General features: G+C 38.9%; 1 protein-coding gene across 1 annotated transcript in view; it reads right to left on the bottom strand.

The window, feature by feature from the left end:
• The window catches only part of CTNNAL1 (catenin alpha like 1), a 40,170-nt gene extending 37,986 nt beyond the window's left edge, over window positions 1-2,184 (bottom strand). The window contains exons 1-2 of the mRNA XM_019471354.1: window positions 2,121-2,184; window positions 133-351 (exon numbers count right to left, since the gene is read on the bottom strand). Of these exons, the coding sequence (XP_019326899.1) occupies window positions 133-351; window positions 2,121-2,184 (283 nt within the window). The remainder of the gene's footprint in view (window positions 1-132; window positions 352-2,120) is intronic.
• Between the last annotated feature and the right edge of the window lie 12,325 nt (window positions 2,185-14,509).

The following is a 14,509-nucleotide window of genomic DNA, read 5'->3' as shown; positions in this document are numbered from 1 at the left end:
AACAGATCAGGCCTTGAAGGAACCAGCAGAAGAGGGTTAAGCAATTAAATAATAAACTTCTTACATTATTCCTGACACCACAAATGGTGTGCCAAAAATGGCACAAGCACAATTTCAGGAGTAACTACATACCTGCTCTCCTTGCCTCGATGCAAGCAACGCTCATTTCCTTTTTCAATTCATGATTTTCATTGGCTATAGCTTCACCTACTGTAACAAATCTCCCAACTGCCAGGTTAACTGCTTGGCCCACTCGCTGAATTGCTTGTAGAGTCTTGTCTGAACGCTTTGGTTTATCCTTATGATTAATAAGAGTAGTTATCTGTGAACAAGAAGAGTTAATTATTAGAACTGTATGCAAGAAGACATTTTAACTTTAGTATTAAAGGCAAGTTTTGAACTGAACTCAGTAATAGGTTTTTACCATACTTCACTAATAAAGTTTAGTGTTGAATCATGAAGTATCATTTAACTTCTCAGAGAATGGAAAAAAAAAATTTGGAGAATAATTAAGTTTGCTCATCTGCTGTGATCTCAACTTATCTCACATCTCAAATGAATTGTAAGGAACCCCCCCCCCCCATTTGCAGTATTAAAATAAGCTGCCCTAGGTCTCTCAACAGGCTTTCACACTACAGACACAGTAAAAGTTGAGGAGTCCAGTAGTAAACATATCAACATTGTTTTCAGTTTGCCAGCATTGGAAGTCTTACGAAGTCTTTGTACTTCCAGGTAACTAAACATACTCATCAACTAGGATTCGTGAGCTTTGGCTCTTCTTTTTCTGAAATAAGCCTTTATAAATGACATTTTATCCAATTGATTAAGGCAGGCTTTAAGAAAGAACGAGCAGTAGCACAGTCTTTACACAAAAAGAAGAACCGTTCGTCTTTTAGAAATAACCTGAAGTATTCGAGCCCTCCCCCCATTAAAATATCCACTGTACTCATAACTTAAACATCCTCAGTTACATGTGTTTTCTAGAATTTAGAAAAAGGTTGCCATTTAGATGCAAGTTATCAGTAAAACAATTTGTGAGGACATTCTTATTCTGAACTCCACATCCTGTGTCGGCTTTTCTGCCCAGTACTACATTGCGCTATACATTCCTTCTTGGATCACACTGACCAGAGATCGGCTGCACACAGGCTGCAGGAGACTGAAGATTTGCCCAAAACACCAAACATGAGGAAACAAAGAGATCCCTCTCCCACCCAAAGAGAAAGGCAGGACTGCAGAAGTAGCTTCTCGACCAAGGCATTAAATAAACATGACAACAGCGTGCAATCCTGCCACTCAGAATTAAGTAATTACAAACTGCATTATAAACAGTATAGGAGCTTCACATTTTTGGTAAGACAACCATTTTCTAGTGAGATGCAGGACGGAAGTTGAACTCTGTAGTTTTAAACATCCTAAATGAGCATAAAAGCCATCACTATTACCAAAGACATCCTAAATGAGCATAAAAGCCATCACTGTTACCAAAGATAGTCATAGAATCACAGAATCATAGAATCATTGAGGTTGGAAAAGACCTCTAAGATCATCGAGTCCAACCGTCAACCCAACACCACCATGCCCACTAAACCATGTCCCTAAGTGCCTCATCTACACGTCTTTTAAATACCTCCAGGGATGGGGACTCCACCACTTCTCTGGGCAGCCTGTTCCAATAGTCCCGCCTGTCCTTGCCTCCCTCTCTCATTTTTGCAATGAATTTATCTGATGTGGGTTAAACCTGAGTTGTGGAGAAGGTGATGTTTATTATTTTAGTTGCCCAGTCCAGTTCACTGCATAGCTGTATGAATACTTTTGGTGGGAAAAGGGAAAAAGTACAGACTGGAGAGAGAAAGATGGGCAGAAGTGCTCCTTTCAGCAGCAGCGTGGTTTAAAATACCCACAGAACTGCATTATAAGCCACATCCCCAGGAGCTCAAAGATGACTGCTGAGAGAATCTCAGAATTACATGAATTACTTAAGTGTTTGGACACCTCAGCTGTATCAGCTTAAATCACAGATGTCTTTGCCCCTTCCTCAAAAAAACATAAATCATCATTCATTCATACATTCTCGTACCAGTCGAGCCTGTGGTAGAACAAGAGCATAGAAGCTGTACCCGTAATGCTCACATCGGATCCAAGGACAGAGCAGGAAGCAGTGTAGGAACTGTTCTGCTTCATAATTTGATCAATGCCTAGGGCTTACCCTTCAGATATCACTGAGTTGTATTTCTGGGAAAAAAAAAAATAGTGGTGTTTTTTAACACCTTACTGGGGCCGATTTTGAATGCCAGGAGCTGGTTAAGTCAAGTTTGCAGTATTAAACCCTTTGCAATGGAAAACGTCAATACTTCATAGAGCACTTTGCACCAAAAAAAAAGGAAAGCCAGAAAAAGCTAAGAACTATCCCAATAAACAGTGCTGCCCTATGGAAGAACTGCTACGGGAATGGAAGAATATTTTGCCCTGGTACAAAACATCACTACAGGAATGCATCGTCTGCCCGCTGCCTTCTTACATATTCCCTACTTCTCCAACTTGTACCTAAGCCACAAACTCTAAAGGAAGGACACTTTCTATAATTCATACAACAAATCTGTCCCTGTAAGAGTCCCCCGGTTCACCAGACTTCAACCCCAAAGCCTATGAACCCCTGATGCCCATCCAGTGAAAATACCATCTTACGATGAAAACAGAGTCCTATTAAAGAGTAAACTAAGCAAACATCTGAACACCTTCAGGTTCATTCTAGAGGAGGAATGACATTCCCCAAAACACACAATTACCATCACTTCAGTGGAAATTCTGATTAATATCAAATGGATATTAAAAACAGCTGCACTATGCAGTTCTGAATTCTTGCACTGTAGATGCTTCAGGTATACCAAACTATCAAATACCTGACAGCAGCTAATCTAACAATCCCAGCTGGCAAATTCTTGACTAGTCATGGGCAGCAAGCCTACAGAGAGCATTAGACCAAACGCTGAAGAAAACCAGTTTGATAGAGGGTCACAACTTTGTTTCCTCAACTGATTTTTAAGCAAACAGCAACCCAATGCTATGTAAACAAAGGGCTAATATTAGCCCTAACTCACACAGTTACTGGCTTCTCAAAAGTATATCTAAAATAACACTGGCCTAAGACAAACAGAATACTAGTTGGATGCACGTCCTGGCTGCAAGTTTACCTCCCACAGCATTTTATACCAGTAGAATTTAAACATGTTCTGCATAACCCTGAAAAAAAATGCATATGCAACTAACACTGCAGAGTGAAAGGAATCCCACTGTCTCTTACAAATCATCAAGGGCATTTTAATCCCATGTTACTGTAGAGGTATGCAAATGATAAAAATCATGAAGATGTCACAGTTTAAGTTGCTTTAATAAAGTCTTAGAAAACATTTTCAGAAACACTTTCATTTGAGATGTGGATGAAGTTTACAATTCTATCACTTCTTTAGCACTCTCTTCAGAGGGGATCATCAGTTTTGCAGAAAAAGACACCCCCTATACTCCCCCACATAAGGCGAAGCAAGAATCAGCAGCTGTTTTGGCAGGTCCATCACCAGTGTCATCTTAACCTTGTGAAGTTCAGCAAGGCCAAATGCAAGGTCCTGCACCTGGATTGGGACAATCCCCAGTATCAATGCCGACTGGGGGATGAATGGATCGAGAACAGCCCTGCAGAAAAGGACTTGGGGTTACTGGTGCATGAAAAATTGGACGTGAGCCGACAAAATGTGCTTGCAGCCCAGAAAGCCAACTGTATCCTGGGCTGCATCAAAAGAAGCGTGGCCAGCAGGTCGAGGGAGGTGATCTTCCCCCTCTACTCAGCTCTCGTGAGACCCCACCTGGAGTACTGCATCCAGCCCTGGGGCCCCCAGTACAAGAAAGACATGGACCTGTTTGAGCAGGTCCAGAGGAGGTGATCAGGGGGCTGGAACACCTCTCCTATGAAGAAAGGCTGAGAGAGTTGGGGTTGTTCAGCCTGGAGAAGAAACGGCTCCGGGGAGACCCGCTTGTGGCCTTTCAATATATAAAGGGGGCTTATAAAAAAAGACGAAGAAAGATCTTTTACCAGGGCCTGTAGTGACAGTACAGGGGACAATGGTTTTAAACTAAAAGAGGGTAGATTTAGACTGGACATAAGAAGGAAATATTTTACAATGAGGGTGGTGAGACACCAGAACAGGTTGCCCTGAGAAGCTGTGGATGCCCCATCATTGCAAGTGTTCAAGGTCAGGTTGTACAGGGCTTTGAGCAACCTGATCTAGTGAAAGATGTCCCTGCCCATAGCAGAGGGGTTGGATTAGATGGTTTTTAAAAGGTCCCTTCCAACCCAAGCCATTCTGTGATTCTATGATCTACTCTAGACACCCACTGGAATAGCTTGTATATCAGATTAAACTTAGTTTGGAAGCCTATGGTTATACACAGCAGCTGAGGCTTTGCAAATACCTCCTGGAATAATGAATTCTTAGCTGGGTAATGTATTTTCTCCTCAGACTGGCTAACTTAGGGCCACTGCATCTTAACATTAGAATGGAGGGAAGTTTGTTGAGCTGCATCTTTTTTTTTTTTCCAGAGAAGTCAAAAACTATATGGATTGCCAGTTAAAAACAAACATTGTGAAAGAACTAAGACAGAAGTTGGTCAAGAAGTTTGAAACATATCAAGACAAACAGCTTCATCTAACACCTATTTCAAGTGTGATCAACATTATGTAGCAAATGCAGCCTGTACTAAGATAGTAAAATTTGCATAGGATGTATTATAAAAAAGTAAGCAACAAACAGCCCTGAAATAGCAGTAGGTAAGTCATGATAAAAGAAGCAGATAGAGGAAGATATGAACTATGTATCAGCTAAAGGAAAAAGGCCTGTCTTTGGTTCTAGAAACATGAGTTAGACATATACCAAATGTAAAACGCTTAATAACATCAAAGGCGTGAGGAGAGTTCTTCAGATACAGATGGGCTTCTCATAACCTGCCACCTTCAGAAAACACTGTTGTGCAAACAAGGAGAATGTATAATTCTGAGAAATACCTTTCTCTTTCCTTCATGAAGTGTTAAAAGTGACAGGTATATACTCAGGTATATCCTTTATTTAAAATAAAGTTATGAAAAAGCAGAGGTAATAGCAACTGCAGTTTCAGATTCTTTTCAAGACTTAATCAAACTTGTAATTAACAATCAGGGTTAGAAAACTAACAAACAAGATCTTAACTGAACAAGGAGAGAGATTTCACTAGTATGTTAAGTGACAAACTGAAAGAAACCATGATGCTAATAAGCAGCACAAAGATTATTTAACCAGTTCAGACCACAGTAAAAAAAAAAAATCCCGAAGCAGTACAATTGGAGGAGTGTTGGGGAGTGGCGTACAATACCGTTTGCTTCAGGATACAAATAAAGCAATCAGTATTAAAAGGCCAATAAGCTAGACTTCTAAAATAAAGAATAAGCAAAGTTTTTGCTCCTGACTTGTAAACAACATTTAAAACAAAGATATAAAATTGGACAAGTTAAATGGAGAAAAGCAAAGATCCACAAGAAACCTAACAAGGAACCTTCTCCCCAACGAACATCCACCTTCCTCCAAAGACTCCCTAAGAGCCTATCAAAAACTGAAGTAAAAACTTGCAGCGTTTAAGGATATTTCAGGTTACAAAGAATTGCTTTTCCCCTGCAGCCCATCCAGTTCTGCAGACCAGAACTATTACTGTTGTGTTTCTTTCAGGTTTTTGTTTTTTTTTTTTTTAAAAGAAGGAAACCCCTGTGACTCCAAGAACATTATCTAAGCTCTCCTTTAAGCTTAAAATATTTAAGTCTGTTGTATTCTGATCATGTATCACTCAGTCACTAGTATTTGTGGTGTTTGGGCAGGAGTTAACAGCTGAAAAGATTACCTGCAAGCCTCTCTCAACAAGAGTAATACATTGCATGCTATTTACTAAAGGATTTACTGATCAGGTCCTAGAAAGGAAACAGTCCTTTTGATGGTACTCATGCTCTGTTTAATGTGAGCTCTTACACTATTTCCATGGAATGCTTACCTGAGATTTGAGACAATAAGTTTAAGGAGTGTGCAGTGTCAAGAAACCATCAGTTACAATCTTTTGTCACTTGTTACGAGCAGCCCCAGAAAAATGGCCTTTTCCCAAGTACTTTACTGAAACTAACGTATATAGCCATAATGTATCAAGATGTACTTCATATTTAAGGAAACAAGCTCAGTTGTGGCAGTTTTCGAGCAGCTGTTTTCAGAGCCTTTTTGAGGGCCTTCAGATACTGACATTTAAGTCATTACATGCTTCATGCACAGGAAGCATCATGACAGCATGCTTAGCTAAAAATATTCTAATGTCTATTTATTATCAGTGTAATTAAGTCTTGCATGACAGAATTAAGTGATACTTAAAGAGCTTGGGTTTCAGGAAGTATTTATAGACAACTATAAATAAAACCAGGGAAAAACATAGCTATTTCACAGCCACTGCTACAAACACAGGAGTTAAACTGAGAAGTCATGTTAGAAGATACCCTATCCACCTCCCTTCCTGGGTAAGTACCCACATTGTACATAGGATGATTTACACTCTCAAGAGTAGTATTTGTTACTGCCTCACACTAAACAGTTTTCCTGCTAGAAAAAATATTTGAGATGTTTTCTCTATGTAATAAGGATTAGCATCCTTTGAGTAACAGCTCCTCTTCCATTTTGCGTATTTTCTGCTTTCTACCTTCTATTAATTTCATAATGGTAGAAAATTCCTTTCTGAAAAAATGTAGTACCAGGAATGGAAAGCCTTTGCTAGGAAAATGCAATAGCACTACGTACTAGGGAAGAAGCTACAAACCCCTACAAAAGAAGTGTGCTGTAAAGTAAATTTAATTGCATTTGATAGGACATGTAGAAAACTCGGTCAAAAAGGCCTTTCCCACACTGTTCATACTTTTATTAGTTCATCTTCAGTTTGGGGGTGGGAGGGAGCTTCTAATATTACATTTTAGGAACGGTCTTTCATTAGGTCTTGTGTACGACTTAGGGACAAACAGGTCTTCCGACTCATTTAGCCAGGCAGCAGTACACGTTGTTCCAACACCCACATCTGCTACAGAATACAACCACACTTGTGAGAGAGCACAGAAGCAGCAGCTGGCATTTGACATCCAGTCCGTAAGGGCTACAAGCAGAACTGTCACATAGACTTCTCATCACAAAAGATGAACCTCAGGGATCTTGAGAAATGAACAAGGACTACCTGCTTACCTGTCCTAGAAATCAAAAGTCTGTTAAGATTAGATGCCTGTCCAGGCATTAAAGTCTTACTAAGCATTTTCTACAATTTCAAGCACTAAAATATTTTTTTAGAAGTCTGGCTAACGTGCGGCTTTTTAGAATTGGAAAGCCTTATCTTCCTAATCAGTTTTCATTTTGTAGAAAAAGCCCACAAATAAACTCTGTAGAAACTCAATTTTGAAAGTTTTCAAAGGCTGGAAAAGATTAACCAAAATGAAATGCAACTGCATTAACTACTAATGCGCTAGTTAACTGTAAGAACCCATACTCTATTTCTCCTGAAAACGTTATTTGAGACAACTGCCTCTGCTTTATGGACACTTGAACCAGAACAGTTTCTTCTACACGTTATTATTCAAAAGGGGCAACCAACTCCTTCTGGAAGAAGTTGCACAGACCTCAACGCATCATTCAGGACCCTGAGTCACCACTTCTGTAAAAGAACAGCTTCCAAGAAGTGGTACAATCCTGCTACCTCCAATTTATGTATTTTCCTCATGCTGCCTATGCACTGTGTCTAGAAGGGCAGTACAAATACGCTCTACATCCAAGACTGCTGAGTTCTGTTACGCTTGTGGTATTGAGACTGTTGTAGTTGTATCTTTACCTGAAAGCTTTTTAAAAGCATCTTCTCATTGCTTTTGTACACATCTTTCATAAAAGCCTTCAGGGAAGCAAATTAAATAAACTACTTTAACAACCTGTAAGCTGGTTCACTTATCTGTGGGCAAATACTAACATGCTTAGAGGAGCCTCAGGCAATCTTTCACATGTAGTGCCTAACAAGCTGATAAGCCACCTCTGAAGAGGAAGACAGAACAATCCAGGACCTGCCGTGACAAGTAGAAGCTGACAAGCAACACAAGAGCAGCCCTACCAAATCAGATAACTAGTATACCTAACCTAATATCTCCTGCAGTACCCAGACATGGGTGCCTAGAAAAGAGCATGAGAATAAAACAAGCAAATGAGACACTAGCTATATTGCAGTTATAACCAGATTGTTGGTTAACTGCAAATCATACATTCCATTTTAAAACACCACAACATTTAATTGTGCACTTCTCACAAGCACAATAGCTTCAACAGGTAGAAAATACTATTTGGAAGAGGTGAGAACGGTCCTCTTCACCTCCTTCAGATCTAGGCTTCAAAACCTACTCTTTGTAAAGTTTGCCAGGAAAGGCAAAAGTACACAACTTCAAATTCAAATACACACCTCAGATTATTAGTACCATTGCTATGTACTTGTTACACATTCTTGGAATTGTTAAGAGATCAAAGGAAAGGATTCAACTCACTGCAAGACTGTACTATAGTAGTGAATACCCTTTCTTTGTGCTGAATGCATTCCTAGAAAACCAAGGGCCCTTTAAATTTCAAGATCCAAACCAAACACCATCGAGAAAATGATTATCCAAAATGTGATACAGAAGAACTTGTTCAATTGAGATGTGGTACTTTGATGACACCAGTTTATTTCCTCTAGTGTGGATTATTTTGGGTTTGGGGATTTGTTTTGGTTTTTTTTTGAAATAATGAAAACTCTAGAAACTTCAGAAATTCTTTTTCAGTAGGATTGAATTATTTCCAACTTTTTTTTGCAAGTTGTTGTGAAAAGGAACTCTGGAGAAAAAAAAGGAATGAACACAACTGACTAGTTCTTGCAACCTGTGGATTCTTAGATATTCTGTGGAGGTTTGAATTACTTTAATAATGTTACTAAAATAACACTACTGTAGAGGAGAAATAGGCTTGCTTTTTAATGTTCACTTTTCACAGACTCCTTAAAATCAGGGATCCCCAGTGATCTGCAGATACAAAGCAGAGAAGTACATGAAAACTGACCTGCACTCCTGCCATCCTCCCTTCTTTTTTGCACACTCGGGAGAAGAGGAGGAGAAGGCTCACTGGAGAATGCTCAGTGAGGCTTGACCACCAATCAAAGCCACCTTGTTTACTCTTATTGCCACATGCCTTACAAGTCAGAGGACTGCCTTATCTTCCCTGTGTCTTCAGAATTTCTACAGAAATGAGTGATGATGATAAAGATCTTCATTTTCAGACAATTCAAGTTCAAGCTTCCTTCTCTTTTTGAAAAGATGTATGGAAGCTTACAGGCTGAAATTCGCACCTTTGAGCAACTTGACACGAGTTGGCAAAACTTGTTTTTCAAATTGAAAGTCCAGTTTAACCTCTTCTGATTATACGATACGTGCATCAGCAAGTATACTGAACATCAGAAAATACGCGTTTACCGATCATAAAATGCATCCAAAAATAAAATGGCCTTTACTGCACTTTTCATTGTGAATTGGCTTTCTAACTCAACTGCTGTCTTGAAGTTTGCTGAAACACACAACTACCTCACTAGAAAAAGTGAACATAAGCTAATAGACCCAATAAGTGGTTTCAGGGGTGTACAAGCCAGTACATTTTCCTTCCCTCCTGTTCAGTATCTTCTTACCCAAATGGGTAGATTTCATAAACAAAGCTATTACCCTTTTTTTCATTCTGCACCTAGAAATCCTGGGCATGAGCAAGCCTAAGTAAACAAAACCAACTTAGAGGGAAGTTCATTGTTTAAAGTGTACTTTCAGATGTGGTCAAAACAGATACAGACATGTTTTCAGCACCAGAGAGATGCAAGTCTCAGAAATAACTCCATTTACTAACATGATCAGGTAACCTCAAAACCAGAGACTGAATGCCAAATTATTATTGTGGCTTTCCTCCCTAACTTGCCTTTGATAGTGTACCTAACCTTCTACTGCTTGTGCAAACAATGCCCGAGCCAGCTCTGAGCTGCTTATTAAAAAAAAAAAAAAAGCCACTGTTGTGGAACTAAAAATTCAGACATTGTAATAAAGGATGTAACAGACAACACACTGATACCACCTGCAACTGAGAATTCTTTCTATTCAAATCAGGATTGGCTCCTGAAGGTGCAGAAAAAGTTGTTTGTCAGTCCCATAAACAGGCAGCTTCAGTGGCATGAATACCAGCCATTCAATCTGTCTTGCACTGCATGTTGCAGATAGGAGGGTTCCTCCAGCCTTTTTTTAGAGAAGGCTTCCTTAGCAGCATTTTGACATACCACTTCATTTCAGAGCAACACCTGGTATTTCATCTTGAAAAGCACATACTTGCCCTAGGGATTAATAGAGAAGTACAGTGTGCTCTGGAAAAGGCTATGCAAATCCAACTACTATCCACCTACAAGAGTGTAAAACAAAACAAAAGCTTCATATAATCCAGGAACATCTTATTTATGTTAAAGAGCCTGTATATTCTTCTGATTGCTTCCTTGAAGAGCTCAAGGGCAACAAAAAACTCATTCAGCTGGAAAATTTAAGAATATATAAATGTAACATTGAGATACAATACAGAATCTTTGATAATTAAAAGGGAACATTCCATACATTTGTCTAACTCCTACATATTAAACACTTGCAACTTTGGACAATATTACCCTTCTAAACAATTTTGACACCTATGAATAAAAAAAAAAATCAAAACACCACCCCCAAAAATCACATTTACATTATTAAGTTACTACTGCACAACTTTACTTTATTGTTATTTGAAAATACATGATTTGTGTGGTTATAAGTGGTTATATTCATTCTGCTTAATACAAAAAGTCAATACAAAAATGTTTCTCTAAGACAAATACAACTGTGTATCTTTTTATTTTTCCATATACATCTGAAAGAACCTTAGGATTTGCTCATACATGATTTTTGTAACTTGCGTTTAGGAGTTATCTTACCATTTGAGAACTCATTTTATGTATAAAAACAAGAAATCATGCCATTCGGTATCTGGAGTAGATTAACAGTTACAAGTTGGCACTAGAGTCTATTTCACTACTCATTTACCTCACTAGCTTTAAACAAGGCTAGTGATGGAGTGCAATACACCTCAATGAGTAAAAAATATCATTTAAGGCTCTATCTAGCAAGGGTTATGCTTTGTCAATGAATTTATAAACGTAAAATAAATCCATGCAGAAAGCCAGAGGCTCATAGTACCATACAGCAGTTTTACTAAACTATAATCAGTTGTTTGCAATCATTAATTCATAATTCATCCTTTGGGGATTTCCCTACCTAATCTGTTTAAAACCATCTGTTAATAATGCTGAATAGCAAGAAAGCTGCTCTAATTCTTTTTGTGTAGGATCACTGTGAGGCAGTTTTGATTTAATACTCGTTCTGCTGGAGAACTACAAAAATTTGTTTAATCTATAGAAAAGTCATTAATCAGATCTCATAAATTTGAAAGATAAGATTCCACTGAAAAAGAGCAATTGATTTTCAGCTATGTCAGTAAGAAGCATCTTACTTCAGCTACTTGAAATGTTAGTCTGACTCATTTATCACATCAAAGACTAAGGTACTGAACGTTATAAAGCAGTAGCCAAGCTTAACTCAAAGCCAATTTCACCATCCGAGGGTTCACAGAAAAAAACCCTGAAACCACAGCTGTTTCATGGTAGTGCTGTTGCTCATGCGATAAAGTGTTCAAGCGTAATTTTTCTTGTAAAGCAGAATATCATTAGTGATATTAACATCACTCATTATTAATGTAACAAAATAATTTCATCTACCTATTTAGGATATTCTAAGGTACTCCTGTGCTCCCCAGCATACCTTAAAAACCACAACTGTAAATTATTATCTATTTCCCTTTCACTGTTTCATAACAACCTAACTTCAATGACTAAATAGCTGCAAATTAAAAACTAGCCACAGTAAAGGGAAACCTGCAACCACATCAGCCCAGAAATACAACTGATACTGACTGAAGTAATCACATTATCTACAGCCAGATGACAAACTCATACGATTAAGTTTTCTGCTTAAATCAAAGAGAAAGAATCAGGCTCCTGTAGGGGCACAGAGTACCAAGTGTCGACTGAGTAACAGTTGAGCTGCTGCAAACTTCATTTTCCAGAAAAAGAATTTGTATCAAGTGGAAGATTGGTAACACAAACCACAAGCTCACAACTTAACCCACAATACCTATGGAACCAAAGGGAGAAGAAGAGTCAGTGAGTTAGTGACTAATTGAAACTAATGAGGTGCAACTCTGTACACAGGCAGCATACCATATGCTTCCAGACTTGACAGCAGTTAATGCGTATGACACTGCATCCACGGCAGTTTCTCTGCGGTACAGGATGTAAACTAAGAAGAGTTTAGCGGGAGGTTTGCTTCACTCAGTACAAGTTACAGCGCCAAGCCTCTACATCGTAATTCATAATTTTATTACTCAACAGTAGGGCCAAGTCTCAAGTCTAAAGTGAGTACCGAATTAATTCACAAAGAAGAAAATCCTGGAAAAGGGGAGAAACAGCTTCTCAAAGCTTGCAAGTTACCCGAATTTTTAACGTACTGAAGGATAAAGACTAGTACCCAAGAAGCACTTTAAAAGGAGTGCACTCAGGGTTGTTGGGTTTTTTTTTTTCCCCCCTCAGATGCACTGAAGAAAGCAATGAGTTTAAGACAAATATGGATTACCCTACTTTTTCCAAAGAGGAATTTTTCCATCCTCCAGAAAGAGCCATAAGGGGCAAAGCGCAAGCCCTGGCACTGTACTGGAGCAAGAACGGCCAACAATGTAAGAACCCTTTAGCACCTTAGAGGTGGGAAAGGGAAAGACCTAGAGGTACCAAAAAATGCCTAGTGAAACAAGGCAGCCAAGGGACTTGCTGGAACAAATCTCTCAGTGCATCTACTGCATGGGAAATGCAAATAAGTTGAAATGGATGAGAGCTTGGACTGAATGCTGAAGTTCAGGAAGGGAATTGAGACTACACATATTCCTTAATTTTATGAATGTTGTCCAGAGAGTATATGAGACACTTCTATTTAGTCTCTAAAGGAGAAAGAGAGAATGCATTTGATTGGCAACAAGTTCAAAAGTAGGTATATAGTGAGCCTGTTCTGCAATACAATACTACAACTACAGATATTCAAACATCAGCTTATATACAAGACTGATGCATGATGTGGAGGAAAAACAGATAGTGAAAATGTGGTGGTTCCCCTCCCCATGTTTTTGTAGACTTCCAAGAATAAAATGCTAGTGATAGCAAGTTAGAAGTCTAACAGTGCTCTTAATACAGGACTCTCTGCTTTAAAGCTGTTAGCAAAAAAGTCATTAAGATAAATCCATGACTGAATAATTCCCAAGATTACTAGTTTTGCAGCTATGAAGTTTAGAAGAAATGAACACTCATTGAAAGGTATCACATGTATGTATGTCACTTAACATATATAAACCTCTTACATAGGTTTTGGCCAGTGTTGGCACCACACATGCGTACATCCCCCCAAAAATAAGCCATATGAAGCTCCTTTGCTACATCCAGAGAAAATATCCTTCAGTAAGGAGACATACTAAGGTCCACGTCTACAAGTATATTGAAGAACTAAATGTGAGCTGCCGTTCGGAGTTCTGCTGCTACTGGGTACAACATGAGCAACCTGGTAGTTTCCAGTCACCTGAGGACTTCCAAGCCAATGAGATCACAAAACAGCTTCCCCAAAGACACTGCTAGCCTACAGACAAAATTCAAAGACCAGCGTCATGGAAGAGCAGCATAGTGAACTCCATGTCTACAGTTTTACAGTTCTCTTAAATCTCTCTCTTTGATAGAACATGCTTGTTCAGTTCCATAGAGAGTAACATCAGTTCCACTAAACATACAGTAACTTACCAGCTATTACAGTCCATTTCTTCAGGAGTTATAACCCTGATATACTCAGTTACTTCCTTAACACAGCTTTGCCCCATCCCTTTGACAGAAAATAAGAACAGAGCACAGCAGCTATTCATATTTGTGCTCAACTACAAAAGAAAGTGAAGCGATCCCTACTCCAGAATGTATCTATGTGATGTACTCGGAGAATCTGTGTGGAATCAAAGTGACTGCAGAAGCAGCTATGAAAATATTAGATAAAATGAACTGGAACAACTTGCCAACATTAGATGTTATTCACCAAGATTTCATAGAATCATAGAATCATTGAGGTTGGAAAAGACCTCTAAGATCATCGAGTCCAACCGTCAACCCAACACCACCATGCCCACTAAACCATGTCCCTAAGCGCCTCATCTACACGTCCTTTAAACACCTCCAGGGATGGGGACTCAACCACTTCCCTGGGCAGCCTGGTCCAATGTTT

The sequence above is a fragment of the Aptenodytes forsteri genome, unplaced genomic scaffold (assembly GCF_000699145.1).
Source record: "Aptenodytes forsteri isolate BGI_AS27 unplaced genomic scaffold, ASM69914v1 Scaffold97, whole genome shotgun sequence".
In the NCBI taxonomy this organism is placed as follows: Eukaryota; Metazoa; Chordata; class Aves; order Sphenisciformes; family Spheniscidae; genus Aptenodytes; species Aptenodytes forsteri.
Note: the sequence above shows the minus strand (reverse complement) of the source record. Positions and strands in the feature narration are given on the sequence as shown.